The 20672-nt window shown below is 36.4% G+C and overlaps 1 protein-coding gene across 4 annotated transcripts in view; it reads left to right on the plus strand.

The window, feature by feature from the left end:
• Nucleotides 1-20672, plus strand: part of LOC149799529 (serine/threonine-protein kinase PAK 3-like) — an 83030-nt gene that overhangs the window by 10105 nt on the left and 52253 nt on the right. For 2 of the 4 annotated variants that reach the window (XM_089958873.1, XM_089958874.1), the window contains exons 1-2: nt 11725-11872; nt 17767-17966. In XM_089958873.1, the coding sequence (XP_089814999.1) occupies nt 11843-11872; nt 17767-17966 (230 nt within the window). In that variant the 5' untranslated portion in view covers nt 11725-11842. Of the gene's footprint in view, nt 1-11343; nt 11403-11724; nt 11873-17766; nt 17967-20672 lie in introns of those variants that run through there. The other 2 variants (XM_089958875.1, XM_089958876.1) reach the window with 2 other exon arrangements.

Below are 20672 nucleotides of genomic sequence, written 5' to 3' on the forward strand. Positions count from 1 at the left end.
GGAGCGGTTACATACATACATACATACATACAGCTTCGGTGGCCTAGTGGTTAGAGCGTCCTCCTCGTAAGTGGAAGGTCGTGGGTTCGATCCCCGGCCGAGTCATACCAAAGACTTATAAAAATGGTACTAACAGCTGCCTCGCTTGGCGCTCAGCAGTAAGAGTTTAGTGTAAGGACTGGTCGACCTGGTGTCAGGATAATGTGACTGGGTGGGACATCATGCTACATGTCTGCGGCATGATGCCCCAGTGCTAGACTGTATAAACTGTCACACTGCAGACATCTTAGCAATATGACTGGAAAATTGTTAAAGCTACGTTAAAAATCAAAATCACACACATACATACATACATACATACATACATACATACATACATCATGCATGCATACATACATACATACATACATACCATACATACCATGCATACATACATACATACATACACCTTCGTTTGGGCCTAAAGAAGGTCTTCTTCAGGGAACAAAGCAAAAAAATACATGCATAAAGATATACTAAACACACTATCACACTAATAAGGAAGCTACTAAACACACTATCATACGAATAAGGAAGCGCTTACACAAAGGGTCACGTGTGTAACAATAAGAGGATACTTCTAATGAATACAGAAGCTAATCTCCATATATAATCAAAACTTAAAAAAAAGACAACGACTACAAACAAACGATTCAAAAGAAATACCTTCATGTCCAAAATTAGACGCAGAATGTAAATATAAGATGTACTAAGTAAACGAGGGTGTTGCCAAGCTAGAAACAGAACTGCGCTGCACTGATCATTGTAGCCTGTGTTACTTCATTCCTGTAATAAGATAACTGGGATGGGGTCGGATTATAACAAAACACTTTTGATGGTGACGAAAATACGATGTTTATTTATGGATGATTCAATGAAAAAGACTCTTTGTTTCGTGCGCCAAGAAAATCCAAATATTGGATATTTAACAAAATATGCACGAACCAGATAATGTATTGCGATTGAAAAGAAATGGGTACTGATATGCAAGAAAAACTTAAATAGTAAAAAGATACAAAGATTAATGATTCAAAATGATTCCACACAAACAATAAAATATGACGACTTTACACTCAGATAGTGAAATATCATGAGTTTTCACTCAGATAGTGAAATACGGTATGAAACATTGGGGCATATATCTTGCTGAGTCGAACACAAATCCGAAAGGTCTTCTCGGACCCAACTCTTTTTCGAATGGTTGAGTAGCCTCCACGAACTGTCTGCCCCTCCTGGTCTCCCTAAAGATCCGTAAAATCTCTTGTTTTCTGCAGACCTGTTGGTCCAGAAGCCTTGGTTCATCACCACGTGATGACTTTGATCTTCTTCCGGGCCAACGTCACACCCGACAGCAGCACACTGGGCATAACACAACCCAAATTAGTACCACGGATCAACAACACCTACAATACGGTGCATATACGGCTGAAAATATCATATCCGCATCCGTGTACTACAAATGACACGGTCATGTATAACACAGCACGTATTGACGTTATTATTGTTAATACTGGCATTACGATGATATTTTTTCTTCTTCGTGTAAACCGAAGTTTAATTTCTTTATCTTCTTCTCCTAACATGTCATCCAAGATGAAATACGTCTTACTAGAATGAGTTACGATTCTGTTGTCTCCGTAATGAATTCCTTCTACAAACTTTTATTTCTTTTGTTAATGTGTAAGCCGATTGCCACTCTCTGTAACAACACACCATGCGTGTGGAGGAAAACCAAATAAAGATGTGCTCGATTACACATTTCACAAATTCGGTTTTACCTGAACCTCTTGGTGCAGGAATGAACACGTTAAAGTGATGGAGATGATACAGTGCATCCCAACGTTGACAATCTGACGTTTTGTCAATCACTTTATGAGAATGAATGATGAATAAATAATTTTAGAGTAGTTCTGAACATTCTTAAACGATCACCACAAATACAAGAATATTTTACACATTATAAATAATAATTGTTCATGTACAGAAAAATATTCATATTTCAAACAAAGTTCGTGTCTTGTTTCTTTCTTAAGATCAATCACACGAATCATTCGCATAGTTAGTCACTTTTTCTGTCCAAGTGTCAAATCCACAACATTTCCAGTCATGTACATTTAGTATAAATCTGTTCATGTATCCTATTAGCAACACTCACTTCTTGGTAACCATGAAGAGCAGATAAACTGCGACGAATTTCTGATTCTCACAGGGGTCCAGAGAGATCATAGTCATCACCAATCGCTCCACCTCAACACAATGAGTTTCTCATGCAGAGACAAAGATTTTGTCGCCGTGTCGATGCATGCACTGGTGTTACATTTCCCACAAAGAATATGTTTGGAAATGAAATCGAAGACACAGACATACACCACACGTCGTCTTAATTTCAAAGCAATGGAATCGAGTCTTGTAATCAACTAAGTCTCGAATCGTGCCATATACATCATCCCGGTAAATTTAGTTCAACAATGACGACAGAAGTCGTGGCATTGAAGTCTGATAACAAGTTCATATATATCTCTTTATTATGATTCCAAAATGGCAAATGTATTGGTCATGCTGTATTTCCAGCAGAAAAATTACAAGTTAAAAATGCAACGTTTTGCACAACAAAAAAGTGAACAATATTTCGTAAAGTTGTATAATAAAACGTTTAGCTTTGAGAAAAGGGAACATTTTTGTCCAACATTACCAGCTTGTAGAATACTACAGTTAAACATGTACATGGGCAATATTATGTAATCTGAGTAACACATTAGTGTTCTTGATGAATGTTAAGACTCGTGTATATTACACACACACACACACACACACACACACGTCCTCTAAACCCTAAAGGAATCATGTCGTCATGTGGAATCAGTTCTTTTAAAATATAGATGGTAATCCATTAAGTCTTGAACAGTACCACTGACCTCCTCTAACGGGTTTCAATGTAACGCTGATAACAGAAATGGCATGGGTGTGGGGGGGGGGCTGAAAAACGTTTTCGCAGAAGAGTCTTTTCACGTGTTTGTCACAAAACAAACTATCCTTACGACTGTGATAGTGCCTTCTTCGATATCAGTCTTTTTCTTTGCATTTCAATTCAATCTGTACAAGGTCTCTGTCAATGCGTTATCGCAACTCAGAAACTAATTACTAATCGCCCCTTCTAAAGTGCCCATGATGAAAATAATCTGGGCCGACCAAGGGAAAGTAGCGACTGCACGGAGAACATCTGCTATGTTGAAGGTAAGCTGTATCTTCATACTGACATTCGTGGAGTTTCACATCTCAGTTGAAAGCATGTATTTGATCTACGAATCCCAACTAGACAAATCCCGTTGTCGCTAAGGTTTGAGAGTGGGTCCTTCTAGTTATGTGCGCCGTTTCCCTTTGAAGTCTGCAGTGGATATCCAGGCAAAGCCATGTGAATTGGTTATACTTCTTTGATACTTGATTCCCGATGATCTTCTGGTATCCAGAGTAGTTTGAAAGTGCATGAATGACGTCCATAGATGTGCGCATGATCGGCATCCCTTTTGACAGTGGTGCGAGATCGTGCCATATCACTCTTGTTGAAAGACAAGGCATCAGTGTTGTTGAAGGGCACATAACAGCACTCAACTTCGTTTAACTTTTGGGTAGTGAAGCTGTGCCATAATCTATGTTTTCATATCTCTCGTAGCAGAACACAACACTCCTTATGTAGCAAGGATCGTCATCACTATCGTCTTCAGTTAAGTTTGAGTAAGTGGATTCACTGTTTCGGTGTGGAATTCATCTTTCTCTGTGAACATCTTTGCTGAAAATGATCTTTGGGAAATTTGTTTATATACTGAAGGACAGTACCCGTACGGCTCGGTGTCGAGATCGGGTCGCGCTCGTTTTACATAGACTGCCGATTTGTTGATCAGACAAGATACAGCTGTATTTGGGGTCGACCGTTTAGACACGAATGTTTTCATCCTGACCGAAGGTTAAGGCGTGTGTCATATAGAGCATTAAATAATCGACAATAAAGCACGCTCCAGTCACGTTCATCGTGGCAGCAAGGTAGGTCTTGGTTACATGTTTCATCACCTGTACGGCACAAAGGAAAAATTCAGTTTTCCTAGGTAATGATGGGGTAAGACAGGATTGTACAAGCCCCTCATGTCAGCATGACACAATGGCCAATATGCAATCGCTGATATTTGCACACCCAGTGGAGCAAAGAACGCACATCGATTTATTTCATTTGCTCTCCTATGAATCTTCAACATCGTGCAACAAGCGTGCCTCATTGGTTCGTTCTCCAACTGTTAGGCGGTCTTGATCATCGTGGCGACAGGGTTGATGTTGAGTACACGTTTTTAGCACATGAGCAACATAAAGTAAACGTCAGTTTTCCATGGCAATGATGAGAAAACAAAGAATCGTACAAGGTCGTTTGTGGAAGAGCTTTACATTTATTCAAACCTTGATACTGGAAGAGATGTTCGACGTCGACGTGTTCTGTCAAAATTTCATGATTAGAGTTGAGAAACTGAACTTATTTAATACACAAGTATAAAACGAATATTAATCGACACATCTGATATGTTGTCCGTGAGATTCATAGGGTTTTGTACAACAAGCATGTAGCATTGGTCCGTCCTCCAAAACAAATTGTCGCGCAGATTCAAAGGATCGTTGTCCACCACATCCAAACAGTTCAGTTTCGATTGACGCCATAGGGGATCATTTGACACTTCTGTCACCCTCTACCATTAGTCACCCCTTTTAATAAAAAAAGATTTGTTGAACAAGAGAATGGACGGATGGACAAAGTGATGGATGGATGGACAAGAGAATGAATGAGTTTGCTAATCGATAAATTCTGATATATTAATTTTCTGAGTGGGTTTTGTTGCAAGAGATGGTGGTTCTACCTGGTTACAAGGTTAATGAACTTAGCTGGTAGGGGTTTGTTGGGAATTGGTTGAAATTTGAAGATCCATGATGGTTTCGTTAATCAAAACCGATCATCCATTGTGTTCTGTATGTAAAAGATATTTTCTATAATTTTCATGCAAAATGCCATTTTCACATATTTTGTAAACTTATGCGTGTCCCTGAAAGTCGAACTGTTCCATCGGGCTACATTATAATGAAAACGCAAAATGAACGGTGAAAAAGATGAAAAAGAATAAATGAACTGTGAACAAATTTTATGTCAAGAAGTCACATTCAGTCGTTAATAATATATTATGGAACATCATAACTGATTGCTCGAATGTTTGTTTCTTTTCTAACAAATCTTTGGTTGCTTTGATAATTCATGAGACCAATAGTTTTTGGTCAGGAAAAATCATGTAAGCCATGGTCTTCCTCGAAGATCATCAATAGAACTTCAGTTTGGACTTAATATCGGCCTGATTCCAGTGATATGATTAGTTGAAATTTAGGTTTGACATCGAATTGACCTATCAAATGTTTAAAGTCTCGACTTACCTTATGAAACTGGGCCCTTGGCATACTATGTGTATTGCGTCGCTACATGTTTTTCTTTTGGATATTCGTACAATTTTCTATAGCCTCTTCCATCTGAAGGTTGTCTTTAGCGATGTAGCCACGTTTGTTGGTTATAACAGCGCCAACAACTTACTGATCAATTTAAGGACGATATCATCCATTTTTAAACTTTTTCCAAAGTTCGTCGTTTTGCTTGGCTAAGTTATTCATATTGGCACATTTTTGTGCGTTGGATGAGAAATCATTCTTAACAGCGGACAAGAAAGATGCATCTTTGCTAGAGGCGTGATACAATTAGGAACTGACAATTTTCCTATGGGAGAGGGTCTGCTGTTTGTTTGAAAAGGAAAAAAACAAAAAAAAAAAAACAAAAAAAAAACAACAACAACAACAAAAACAAAGACAATAATAATAATAATAATAATAAGTGTAAAGAGGCTCTCGTTGACTACCTTAGGTTGGGGTGGGGTATTCCCAGTATTCTCTTTAATTATTACAGAAGACCCACCCTGGCTCGTTTTTGTTAGAAATTGAAGTAGTGATAGAGATGCAAAGCTCCGAGCCCCCAGTCAGCGATGCCGACAGTTAAATTACTGAATACGCAAAAGGTGAAATTCAAATAAACAACAAATTTAATGCCATTCAATTACAGATAATCCTTCCTCAAATGAAATTCAATATTCAAAACCCTATCACTCGTCTTTCACTCGACCAAGTGACGGCCTATTTCATCATCTGACTTAGTGTGATATATTTCCCTCCTGTCCTGTGTTTCTACTCATCTCATGATCTGTAGTATTTCTTGACTGGTACCCAGTACACCTTCAGTCCAACAGCCACGTCCTTCACCCTTCACTTCCTCCACTTCCGTTCTCTCCTTTTCTTGTATTCCAGAGACTCGGCACCAACTGTACCAGGGTATTTCCCTTCTCTGTTTCCTACAGTTCCTCCGGTCCCTAAAAGCTTCCTGTCCGAACACACACAGACATTAGTATTTCCCTCTAGCTATCTAGCCTCACACTAAACAACAATCTATCATCAGATAAACCATTACCTTCTTTGGTCATGCATTCGTGCACATCGAAATACCCATACTTTCTGGTATGGTATACACGGTATCAACTGCTTATCATGCATATATCAATAGATTTCATCACATCGGTATATATAGATTCTCAATCATATTGTACAGAACAATACCACATAATCAGACGCATTTCTGTACATTACACTTCTACAAAGTGTACTCAGATATCCACGTATCCATGCGCTGATATATCCGTACACATTATACTCCTACAAAGTATACACAAATAGTCAAATACTCATATTAACTAATGTTGCACACTGCAACCATTATACAAAGTTATAATTAAATTCTTCATTTGCAAATCTAGAATATCACATGAATAAATGCACGAGGTTACTACGAATTAACCAAATAGCGAATTACAATATTAATTCTTTACATAAACATTGCTCATATCTCAAAATATGTATGTAGATCAAACACTACAAATGAACCAAATCCTACAAATGGTAATTCTACGTACTAACGATTCTAGTAATGAAGTATACATACTGCACATAATTAAAGTAGAATTACCATGCCGTAATAGATTGCGACAATCGAGCAAATAAGTCACTGACCTTTCCGAAGCTCCTTTATAATTCCCAGAATAACAATGTTTCCCGCCAATTTCGAATGACGTCGGAGTAGCTTAGAACTTGCTTATGTAATTCCCGCAAGATGGTTTAGCGACTACTGACGTTTAGTTTCAAGACACTGATTTAAACTTGCGATTCCAATGGTGGCCACCACGCCTTGCTCAATTCCGAGTGGATGTCGATTCACCCGTGGTCTGCATAATTAGCAGACATTGCCCCCTCCCCGGCAGTCTGTCAAGGGTGGATTTACGACCCTCATTTGATGTTCTTTTGGGCCCAAGCCGGCAATTCCTGCCACTTACCTGTGAATCGCACGCCGCCGAATAAGGCGCCAGTAATAAGTTCCTATGGCCATGTTATACACATCTGGCTTCCCCTCCGTCTTTCTGATGTCGGATCACACTCGCATCGTTTATGAAGCGAATAATTAGCCTCAGGGTCTAGCATATACATGTTACAATCTGGCTATTGTTCCTTACTTATAACGTGACAATACTAATTTAACCATGTTAGATTCTCAGTTGTCAGAATGATCACTAATTTTTCACGGCTTGCATATTTGGTGAGCAAATTGTTCGAATCTTTAAATTGGAGATAATTGTAACCGGATTTGGAGAGCCGGAAGAGAAGAATAATATCCGGTAGTTTTATAATAAAGAAGTTTACATTTCAGTTTTAATTTATTTGAAGGCGGATATTCTGCGAAATTTTCTGTTCCTCTTCCTTGTGTGATTTTTACAAATTACAATTGTTTTCTTGCAAATACATAAATGCCATACGCACATATAAATACATATATCCGATATACATTCATACTCTAGTTGTTGTTTCTGTCGCTGCTGTGACACAATTAGAACACATACACACACTGTTTCTGATTACGATGACGACGAATATTATTATTATTATTATTAGTAGTAGTAGTAGTAGTAGTAGTATTGTTGTTGTTGCTGTTGTTGTTATCGTCATCATCGTTTATCATCATTACGAATATCACTCGTTTTGGTGACGCTCCACATTTACGTATTTTAAGAAACAGAATTTCCGATGTTTTCCTCGCTGATTATCCTGACTATGAAGGAGGGGAGTGATATACGGTATGATCCCCAACCTGTTATGGTACCTTGGTTATCGTTATCTAAGAGATGATCCACCAGGATGTTATTGCCCGGACCGAGCAAACAATGCAATAAAATATGAAAATAATGGATGGAATAAAAGAGAGTTGAGCAGAGATATAGAATAGAACAACACGAGCCCACCTTGTATAAAATATAACAATTTAATCAATTGCATAAGAAAATGAAATTGAACATGACATTTGAATGATACTCTTTCTCTTTGAAACAGAAATGCAAAACTTCTGCAAATTCAATTAGCTGTTCTATTATACCGATAAAAACACAAAACAAATTCATCATATAATCGAGTGTATAATCGAACTCAAATTGCCGGCATGTCAGCATAACCAGATTGCTTCCGGTCCTCTCCAAATCACTATTGGCGACGGGCCAGTGTTGCATTATTTCCTCTCTCTCTCTCTCTCTCTCTCTCTCTCTCCAACCTCTTCGGGTCATCAGCCAGTAACTTGGTGTAGTCTACACTCCGTCCCACTGGTAGCGCAGATATATACTTGTGTTTCCACGTTGTGCCTTTTCGAGACTCACTCTTTTTATGTCCCGAATCTCTCTCTCCGTATCCCAAAACGTTTCAGACACCCGTCCCTTGGACGATTTATTTAATGAGAGAAATTACTTGTTAATTTCCTCGGAGTCCCTCAGACTTCGCTTTTGGCAGAAAAACTTGGACTAAAGAATTTTGCAAGGGAAAGTAGTTAAAACGTTGAATTTCGTCTGGGAAACACACACTTCGTCTAGCCTGTCAGGATTAGATTTCTCTAACCGCCAGAATTGTATTATTTCCATCGAAGTCATAATGATTATCTCTAATACACCTTTATTAATAACTATTCTGAAAAATACCATTTTATGACACCTATTTCCAAATGGCACAAATTGTCTCTGGATTATCTCTACTTTGTCGTTTTCCGTTATTTGACCTTACGTTAATATCGTCCTCTTCTGTCTCACCGTTATCCGAATGATCACTAATTAAAATTCACCCATGCCCCGAAACAAGAGAGGTTAATCATCGCAAGCTACTAATTTATTGAGATCCTAGCATATACGCCATTCTTAATGGTTACTTGTCATGCTGCCCATGACAGAATGTGCTGCAATAAAACATCTACCTGGTACAAAACTTCTGCACCACTACACTGGCTATTTGTTTATATAAAAAAGATCTTGTATATCTCACGTGTTGTCAAAAGAACTTTTAATTCCATTTATTTTTGGTGCATGATTGATTGGCGTTCTTTGGATTATATAGTATGCAGCTTAACCTTACTTTAAATGTGCATCTATAAACAATCAAAAATAAAACCTGCTAGCTCCGCTTGGTCCTTTTCACTTCCTGGACTTCAAAGGTAAATTGTATTAAAAAAAGAGCTGATAACTTTGTTGTACTATATATATATTTTGTAAATCATTCGTTGCACTTTCAGAAGCTGATATTGTCTAGTCTGACAAAATTCGTTTTCCCTATTTTTACAACTGCTAAAGAAAGTACTTTAGACTAATTCAGGCTGATTTTTTTTTCTTCGAGCACATGGGAACAACCACTTTGGTTAGCTGCCAGCTTAGATCGTGTACAGTGTCCACAAATAAAATCCCCAAAGAATTTTCAACCACAGTGCATGAATGCCTCCAAAGTGCACGTTGCATGTTCAGACAACTTAAACTATCTATCTATTAATGGATTAACGAGGTGTGCGCACATTAAGTGCATGTACCTCATATTTATGACCGCACTCCGGTCTGTTAATTGTTTCTGGGGGAAGGAATCAGTGCCTCATCCCCCAGGCATTTATGTGCTCAAAGAGCACTGTTAACTGAGCCTCAGGCCGTGGATCCATATAGGTCCCTAACGGCCTGAATGGAGGGCTGACATGAGTGGGAGTGGATCCAACACACTCTCATGTTTTAGAAATAAAATCTGTTTCACTTGATGTGATGAGTGTAAATTGTGCTCACTCACTCATGTGATTACTGGGAAACATTTATGCGCGCATTGCATCCTGATAATTGGTGTCTGTCCGTGGCAAGGGAGGAGAAGTGCGGGAACGCAGTCCGTTGTTTCCAGGTTTATCTAAGGTTCCACTATGCAGGAATTTTGAAATTTCTGTTCTAATTTTTTTATATTGAATTTGGAAATATATTCTGTGCTGTTTGAGGTTAGTAGAGCATGCAAGTAGATGTATTTTTTTCAAATTAAAATTTAAGTGTAAATTTACATTTAAAAAAAATTAAAATAGTAAAATAGGTAGATAAATAAAGATTGAGGGTTATTGCATTTTATTGTTCCTGTATGTGTGGGTTTTAGGGTTGTTTGGTTTATTTTGTCATAGTTTTATTTTTTGAACTATTATTTTATTTCCAGACTAAGTTTTATTTTATTAAGATAGATATCTTTGCCGAAAAATTCGGGTCTCTATGACATGTCAAAAGATATCCAATCTTATTTATTCCCTAGTTTTTAAGTTTATTAGCCTGTTTACTAATATGATAGTTGATTTTAATTTGCTTTATTTATGTGTTGTTATTTTATTTGAGACTAACTCTATTTTAATAAGACAGATATCTTTGCCGAATAACTCGGGTCGATGGGACGGGTCAAGGATATCTGAACTTATGTTTTGGTTTTTCCCCTAATTTTATGGGTTTGTTAGTCTGGATGCTAGTTATGGTTATTTGTATGTTTTGAATCAGAGTAATCAGTTTTTGTATGGAAATAAGTTTAGTGGAGGAGGTTATTTGATATTTGTTAAGTGGAGACGGGTTTCTTTGCTGAAAACGCAGTCTCGTTAGACGTGTCAAAGTCGCCCGTCTTTTGTTAACTCCCTGACAAGGTTGTTTGGAGCTGGTTATATCCTATTTTTAAGTTCTTTTTTTTTCTTTCTAGGAATTTTAATATATTATAGGACGTTAATTGTATGTTAGGGTTTTCACTACTTTACCTTATACCTGTCACTCTCTTAATAGTACGTAATAAATGTAGAGCGCCACCTATAACTCAAGGAAAATTGAAGGGACTCAACTCGTAAAACACTTCCCTTGTCTCACTTCCGGCTCTAGTCTTCAATATTAGGTGTACAGGTATTTCTCTTTTTCGCACATTTTTGAATTTGAATGATAAACTAATATGATACGGATGATTCATGAATATCCATTTTAGTTGGCTGTTTCAAATATTCATGGGGAAATATTTATTTTAAAGCTAAGTTAGTATCCAGTTACTGGTCCTTCTGCAAGTAAACGGTGTTGGTTTATTTCCGTGTATTTTGGGTCCTTTTTCTGTGCTATTTTAGAAAAACTGTTTGGTTGGAGGCGTGAGATATGTTGCAAAAACATCCTTGTTTGTCGCTTTCCAGGCCGAGGCTTGCCAATCAAATCATCAACTGACGCAGTTTCCGTACCCTAACGAGGAAGTAGCTCCCATATTAATTTTCCTTCTCGACTATATGTAGCACTGAAGTGAAACACTCCATTATATGTTAGAAACAAAATTATAAGCTGAGGTTTGTTTCTTCGTGAAAATGGACAAGAAAGCACATTCGAGAGCTTCTGTAAGTTTTATGTTGTTTTAGTGTGTCGTAGTTTCATTTTGAATCGGTATTTATTGTACATTTTGATTTCCTGATGTTATCTTTGAAGACTTGGTTGCCAGGTTGCTATCTTTCATGAATTTCAATGAAGTTTTACCTTTTAAGATCTGGGGGCACCTTCCACAAAGAAATTAAATTACTTACACGAGAAAGAATCACTGACTGATTTGCAGATGAAAAGTTAAAGTATCTTTAAAAAAAAACTGTAAGATATTATTGGAGGTCTTTATTAAAATAAATTCCATGTGTTCATGTTATAGCAATTTGTGGCTACATCAGAGTATCCATCTTTGCTAGCCAAGATTCCGATGTGATATCCCTATCTACACCTTGGTGGATCAAACATATGTATTGTTGCTTGTCCTAGCGACATTTGTTGGATTTCATGAGTTGCCTTCCTTAGTATATAATGCCAACTAACCAGTAGCATGGTGCATTGTACATCGACCGAAAATGGTGGGGGCCATTGACCTAAAATGGACTTTTTATAAGTTTGACATGGAAAGTATGACTATATACCAGAAGGAAGCCATTACAGATGTATTTGAGTGAAAGGTATTTGTACAAACACAGACCAGCACTGGAAATTTGCTTATCAGTCTATTCAAGTTGTGTACTCTCCTTGTATCGATCATGTAGGAACTTTGTTTTGATTGGATGCAGTGGCTTGCTGTTGCATCCAATGAAATTCACAGACCCGAAGTACAGATATATCTGCTTGATATGCCAAGGTGTAGATAGGGTTATTGCATCGGAACCTTGCGGCTAGCAAAGATGCACAGTATCTTGTTTTTATTAAATGTTCTATTGAAAACAATAAAATAAATTCAGTTTTAATTGTTCCACCACACCTGACCAGAAATCCTTAGCACTGCCCCAAGAGTTAGGTCCAAATATTCAGAACAATAGATACATGTAAAAATAATTTTCATTTGTAATGTAGCATATGTGGTTTCCTTCTTAAGCAATGTAGGTAACTTAGGACATAAAGAAAGTTCACTTTAGAATTCAGTACATAAAAGTTAGTCATATTTTCATTTAGAAACAAAAAGTCTAAGTGTCCAATACTTGTGTATTTTTGGTTCTTGTTGACTACCAGTTTATTCTAGGGTTCTAAAAAAGTGTAAATGTTTTGAATTTGAATTAATTTGTTGTCTTTAGGCCTATAGTTGCTTTCAGGTATATTTGAAAAGCAACATTCAACATTGACTCACAAAGCATACATGTATTTAGTCAATAAGTGGACATTAATCACAATGAATCCATTTAGTTTACGTTACTTTGCAGCGGAACTATGTACTGAGATTGTACATGGACAGAATGCTGTCAGGAAGGTGAAATATTCAACGACCATTATTTTATTAGATGTGGATGGCTAAGTAAATATAGCATTTGCATTCGAACCATGGATAATGTTGACTTTACATTATTTTGAAATTCACCTGTTTGGGAAAATACGGACAGTCTTTGTTGCACATTGTATTGGCATCTCTTGATCAGCAGTGCATCTTAAAATGATTAATCACTACCAGCAACTTAGTTATAAAATTCAAAAGGAAATGCTCAAACTGACATAAAACAAAAATCGCCCAGGTAAATATAATATAATGCAGCGCCGTCTTTAATGATGGCATTATTGGAAATAACCTATGTAGCAGGCTATAAATAATTACATGATTTAGGTTGGGGTGTTTTTAAGTAAGGAAGGAAACACAATTTTAAGATTTAAATACTGAGTGCTGATTTTGAGAAGTAAAGTGATGCTTGTATTATTGATGAGAATGGGTTGGACGTCTGGTAAAGATGAAAGTAATATAGACCAGATTTAAAACACTCAGTCCAGAAACTTGCATTAAATGGATACCTTGGAAGAAAAGATTCTCACAGCCAGTTAAAATTAATACTGAAGACAAATATACACGTGTGATAGGTGGGATGATATAGTCTCATGCTAGCTTTAATAACGTCATGGATACTGTTTTTTTTCTTCTTCATATTCAGTTATTTATTTAATGTTAGTGCTATGCTGTGACCTAGATTTGGAATTTTAGTAGTTATTGATCTGAGATAAACAGCCTCATGAATAACTAAAAATAAATTCTAGACTGTTAAGTTACTGTTACATCCACTACCACCATGACACAGACTACTACCAGCTTGTTATCTTTACTCCTCCTGAACAATTTGGTTGATAATTATTGTTGCTTTTTTCTGAATGAATAGTCATACCGATAAGGAGTTTGCAGTTAATGGCCTCTTTGAAATATTGGATGGCCTTAAATGAAAATGGTGCTAATGTTTCATCCAAATATGGCTACCATGGTGGCCATCTTAAGAATCTTGTCTTTGCTACTGCTTCTGAATGGATAGCTACATGGACATGGCATTTTCACTGAAAATCTTCTTATGATGTATAAATTGTCAGAAATAAAAATGATGCCAAACTGTTACTCGATATCTAACATAGCCACCATTTTGTTATTGCCACTTATCCTGAATTGATGGTCTTGTTAGCAAATACTTTTCTCTAAAAGACTTCAAATGGCATTGTTTTTCTGATCTGACAGCTAATATGGCTGTTGGTATGGTGGAAAGCTCCTGTGTATAAAATTTCATCATTTTGTTGCAAAAATGGGACACTGATATGCTAATGATAATGGGGACTGTTTCATTATGTGTTACCAGACGGAATACTCCAATTGCTGTACAAGTGGTCTAAAGCGCTCTCCGTTACGGATCACTGCCATCTCACCCCTATTTGTGTGGGTTTGAGTCTAGGATTCGGCCAATGTGGGTATGTGAGAAAGCTTGCCAGTAGCTTCTCGTGGGTCGGTGGTTCTTCCCGGGTTTTTTCCAGGTTCTTATTCCACCATTAATACTGGCCGCCATGCATAGCCTATCGTGTGCTGAAAAATGGCGTTAGACACAACAACAGCAACAACCAATTGCTGTAGGGGCCCCTACTGGCCAATTGACCTGAAGTGCTCACTGTTCCGGATTGCTGCCATCTCACCTTTGTCAGCATGGGTTCAAGTTTCAGGCTTGGCTAACATGGGTATGTGAGAAAGCTTGTCAGTAGCTTCTCGGGGTTTTCTAGGGCTCTTCCTCCACCACTAATACAGGCCACCATGTATGGCCTATTTTGTGCTGAAAAATGGTGTTAAACCCTACAACAGTAACCAATTGCTGTAAATATTTGTGAACACTTAGTTCCCATTTAGCTCTTTGAAAAAAGCTGATATGTGTTATTTTAATATGATTGGCAAGATTTATTCATAATGATTTAGATTATATACAAAAAGGCCAAAGTTCGTTTAGGATTTTTAGGGTGAATGAAGGTCAGATCCAACTGAATAGACCTAGATCTGCAATCACATAATGCACTGGCATATCTGGGTCTGTGCAAATTTTTTTAGGAATCATGAGTAGAACAAGCAACATAGACCCAGATCTGCCATCACATAATGCACCAGCAGATCTGGGCACATACAGTTTGTTGCAAGTAATCAGTAGAACAAATATGGACCCTGATCTGCTTGCACTTTAGATGAGGGCATATTGGGGTCTGTGTTGTTTGCAGTTTGATCTGATTTATAAGTGTGTATATATGACAGTATGGTAAATATTGTACAATTCAAACACAGGGAAATATTGGGACTAATGATTTTAACTTCCCTGTAATTTGAATTTCTGCTTTTTTGTGTGTGTAAAAGAATGATTTTAAAACAAACAAAAAAATGGGATACGTTGGTAAGTACAAAGTTTTGTTTCTGGTGGAAGCCTCAAAATATTTTCATTGGGACAGTAAACATTGCTTAATAATGTTATATGTTCTGTTATATTTCCACAATGTTTTAAAATTTTGACCTCCCTTGCAAACACATACCACACAGTGGTGAAAATGTACCATATATTAATGAATAAAGAAAGAGAGAGCGGATAGGGTGGGATATCGTGCTACATGTCTGTGGAATGATTCCTCAGTGTTAGACATCACTGTAAACTGCCACATTGTAGACATCATAGTGATATGACTGAAAAATTGTTAAAGCTGTGTTAAAAATCCAAATCATACACAAGTATGCACAAGTGAGAGAGAGAGAGACATTTATCACAAAAAGAAAATAATAACTACACATGTCCAGTATGTATTATGTCTTACAATTTTGAGTCCAGCTGCTGTTTTATGGTTTTATTAGCTTTTTAAAGATTAAGAGGCAGGGAACTTCAAGACCTAGTGGTAATGTGGACCTCTTTCTTCTTCCAATAATTCAGCACTTAAGTTTTCCTTCATGGAAATTTATTTAGGGATATAGCTGATTGTGATACAGTTCCTTTTTTTACATTCTTATCTTCAAGAGGAACTCTTAAAATCTGTTCAAGTATGTAAAAAAATGTCAGGAAATCAATTAATGATATATAAAACAGATTTAAATTAAACATCATTAATTCTGCTGTTTTTTTACAGTAGAGTTGTTGATCTTCTGATTTAAGACTTGAGTTGTGGCAAATTTAAATTTTCTGTAATAAAATGAACTTGTATGTACAAAAAATTTAGGACATAAAATAATGATGATATTTATGTGTCCTGTTAATTAAAGTTTATGACAAATTACATGAAGGGTTAATAGATATATTTCTAAAATCAGTTACATCTGTTTTTCAAGTCACAAATTAAAGAAAACCTCATCTTTTTGGACAGAAGAAAAAGAGTTACAGAGCGTTAGAGGGGTGGCCATTCTTGAGGGGTACTTTTGAATACAAACTCGTCGGTGACGAGGGATTCTGGCCACAAGAATCTGGTGGCCTCAGGTCAGGGGGGCCATTCAAGAGGGGGACTACTGTATCATATTCAGAAGGGATGAAAATAAAGTTAATATTTAAACGAAACCAAAAGGTAGTAATTGCTATGGTAGATAAGATTTATGTTGTCTTTGTTTTTGATTTGCCTTGAATGTAATGATTTTATACCCGCTGAAGGGCAACATCTTTATATCTGCACCCAGAGCGATTCTTATCAGGACCCCAAGTTTTTTGAGACATAGGGTACAGCACTTCCATTTTCATAGATCTACAGGGAGTTCTGTAGTCTTGTTGATATCAGCATTGAATAAAGGGCTGGAGAGTGAAATTTAAAATTCTGAGAGTTTGGTTTCTGCCATATTTTCCCTATACAGACGTCTGCTCTGAGATTTTCCATACACTGATGTCTGCAAATTCTTGATGCTGATACAGTCGGTGAAGGCCAAGACTAAAAATTTATTGCATACCATACAGTATATACAGGTTATTGCACATCATTCATTATATACAGGTTATTGCACATAATTCATTATATACAGGTTATTGCACATCATTCATTATATACAGGTTATTGCACATCATTCAGTATATACAGGTTATTGCACATCATTCATTATATACAGGTTATTGCACATCATTCAGTATATACAGGTTATTGCACATCATTCATTATATACAGGTTATTGCACATCATTCATTATATACAGGTTATTGCACATCATTCAGTATATACAGGTTATTGCACATCATTATATATAGGTTATTGCACATCATACAGTATATACAGGTTATTGCACATCATTCATTATATACAGGTTATTGCACATCATTCATTATATACAGGTTATCGCACATCATTCATTATATACAGGTTATTGCACAGCATACACTTTATACATTACAACATACACTTTAAACAGGCTAAAACATTACTTCACACATTGGGTTCCTTTATATTTCATGCATTAGTTACAAGTTCAGATTCACCAAGATTATTATATGTTTGACACAAACCAGGCACAACGGTCAATGTGAAATTTTTAATCTTTCAGAAAAGTAGCAGTATAAGCATGCCATTTATAAAGAAGTCGACCAGCAGTACGAGCAGCGAAAAGGAGAAGGAGAAAGCCATGGATATATCAGCCCCATTCTTGGTTAAACACAACTTCCATGTTGGGTTTGATGCCATAAAAGGGGACTTTGTGGGACTTCCACCAGCATGGTCAGCTCTATTGCAGGGATCACAGATATCGTGAGTAATAAAAAAAGAACAGTTTGGACATTGCTGACTTCAGATAGCTTTTCTTTATTTTAAAAACACATTTTAATGGCAAGGTCAAATTTCAGATGGAAGTCTGACAGACGTGTGGCTATATGTAGATTTTATAGGATTTCAGTGCTTTCTCAGAAGTAATTTATTTCATTAAGTATATTTGCAAACCTGAGCTACGGTGATAAATACATGAGTTGAGTTTTGTATGTGATCATGTATTTCATTTGTCAGATCAAAGACCAGTAAGCACAGTGTACACCTGAATATGCATATTAGACTTATCCACTTTACCTTTGACCTCACCATCAAATTGTTGTTGAATAGTAACTTCAGCTTTGGAAATATTGTTTCTGTTTGTTCCAAGACAGGAAGGTGTGGCATTCAGAGGTTTAAAACTCATTGGTTATTATTCCATACATCTATCGCAAATCAATTTTTGCACAGTCACACATACAAACTATTAAAACTAATGATGGAAAGTTGATACATTATCGTGGTCATACGTGAAATTGTCTGGTTAGATTTTCAGGCCAGTAAAGCATTTTTTTGAATATTTTTGTATACATTTTGGAACTTTCGTGACTTCTAAAACCTTGCTTACAGGATTAAGTGAAAACCACTTTGAAGAAGACCAAATGAAATTTGATTGACCTGATTTGTGTTTATTATGACCTTATTAAATGTCATAGTTTTATTTTCACACTTTTTAACTTTTGGGACATTTTTGTCAGAACAATGCTACACCTCTCCCTCGATAACTCACACACATCAGGGTCCAAAAACACAGACCGCACTATATGCAAGGGCACCAGTAACGAGGGACCTAAAAAAAAAAACATCCACTAGACATCCAAGGAACAGTGGGTCGGGCAGGAAATGGGCTTTTTAATGACTAAATCCTCATTTTATAATAGCACCGAGAATAATTATCAATAAAGCACTTTTTCTGATGAAGTTGTTCGTTACACACTCTAAATTAAATTTATTTTCAAAATGTCACGGCTTTTTGTTTTGTTGACTAGTCTGGTTCCCGGTTTGATGTTTAATAGTATTTTGTGAAACAAAGAGACTACAGAGCAGGGAACCAGACTGACTGTTGATACACTACCAAACAAGATTCCTTTTCTTCAAAAACACAAAACATTTATGTCGTGAGACAATCTTCTATGTTGAAACTCAATTTTTGTAATGTTCAATTAGTAAAATGTTGATGCCATGATTTCATTGCAAGTAATAGTGAAACTCCTTATTAGCCTTGAGGATATCTCTACGTGCAAATTCAGGAATTCTCTGAAACTAGTTTTCCCCACAGTAGTCTGTATATATGAAACAAAGCTCTTTATTTTACAAAGTACTCATTTTGCTTTACTGCCTTGCTATCTTTAATCACATTTATGGTTGAGAAGGTGAATTTAAGGTAGTTTAATTAGATTGCATACACAATAACATTTATAACAGTGTTCGATGGATCAACTGAAACGAGTTATCCATCATAACAATCGGGGCCACTGCTTCTTAAGCATGTAGGATTTTCATATCTTTTAGCTTTTTTTTATTCCACTACGTTTATTCGATTCAAAAGATGTAATTAATGCGATAATAGAAAAGGAGGCCTGCTTTTTATTTAGTGCAGCAAAACAACAAATGCTTCTGCTAGTGCAATATCAAAACACGGTTTGCATTTAATTATATTCTCAGAGAAATGCCCGCGGACATAGTAGATTGAACAGTTCACATTTAATTTCAAGAGGACACATTGCATTTATGATGATTGCACTTAAAAGGAACTAAAATATAAAGCTAGAACAAAAATTTGAATTGATAAAAAAATTATGTACTTGGTATTTATTTAATAAAGTACTAGCCCCCACTAGGTGTGACAATTTTATTGATTGAAATTTCCTTGAATATTGTTAATTGCGGTGTACTAAGAATGTCATTTGGAAAGAAAATGTAACAAATTATATGACTTCTTATTAAAAGTTGATAATTTCAAACTGTTGATTAAAATTTCCAGGTCGTATCTACCATTTTAAGTGATATAACGAGTGATATCTCAAGTTTCCATTACCAATTTTGATCACAATTTTCTTTAAGTTCAACAAACAGGGATCAAGTTTTTGATATTTTTTTGTTTAAAATTGGGATTCACACCTGACCCCGCATTATAAGCAGGTTCACGAGTAATCAGGGTGTGAGTGTTGTTTGATTAAGTACAAACCAACTGGGATAGACAAATGAAAGTTGGTCTGAATGTTTGTATGTATATAGGTATATGACCTGATTATATGTTCATGCCATTGTAGCAATTTTTCACTTTTTATAAATTAAAAAAATTCTTTTATTTTACACATAAATTTTTGGGTTTGCATTTATCTGATATGATCATATATGTTGTACAAACACAAATCTGCTTTAAATATAAAAGCCAGTTGCAGAAATAACATTCACTTTCTTAATGGAGCACTGATCAAGGACATATGCTGACTTTTTCTTCCCTTCATGTGGGTGGTTATTTTGTCAGTTTCAGCAGTTTACATTGTTCCATGGAATAGTGTGTGATTTGGAATTTTTACATAGTTTTATCAAGTTTAGTCATTTCATTATGATACCTGCAGTGTGGCAGCCACAGACATTTAGGGTCGTGTTTTACCCAGTCACATTATCCTAACACTAGCCTCTGAA

The sequence above is a fragment of the Sinohyriopsis cumingii genome, chromosome 5, assembly GCF_028554795.1.
Source record: "Sinohyriopsis cumingii isolate HCF-2022 chromosome 5, ASM2855479v2, whole genome shotgun sequence".
Lineage (NCBI taxonomy): Eukaryota > Metazoa > Mollusca > Bivalvia > Unionida > Unionidae > Sinohyriopsis > Sinohyriopsis cumingii.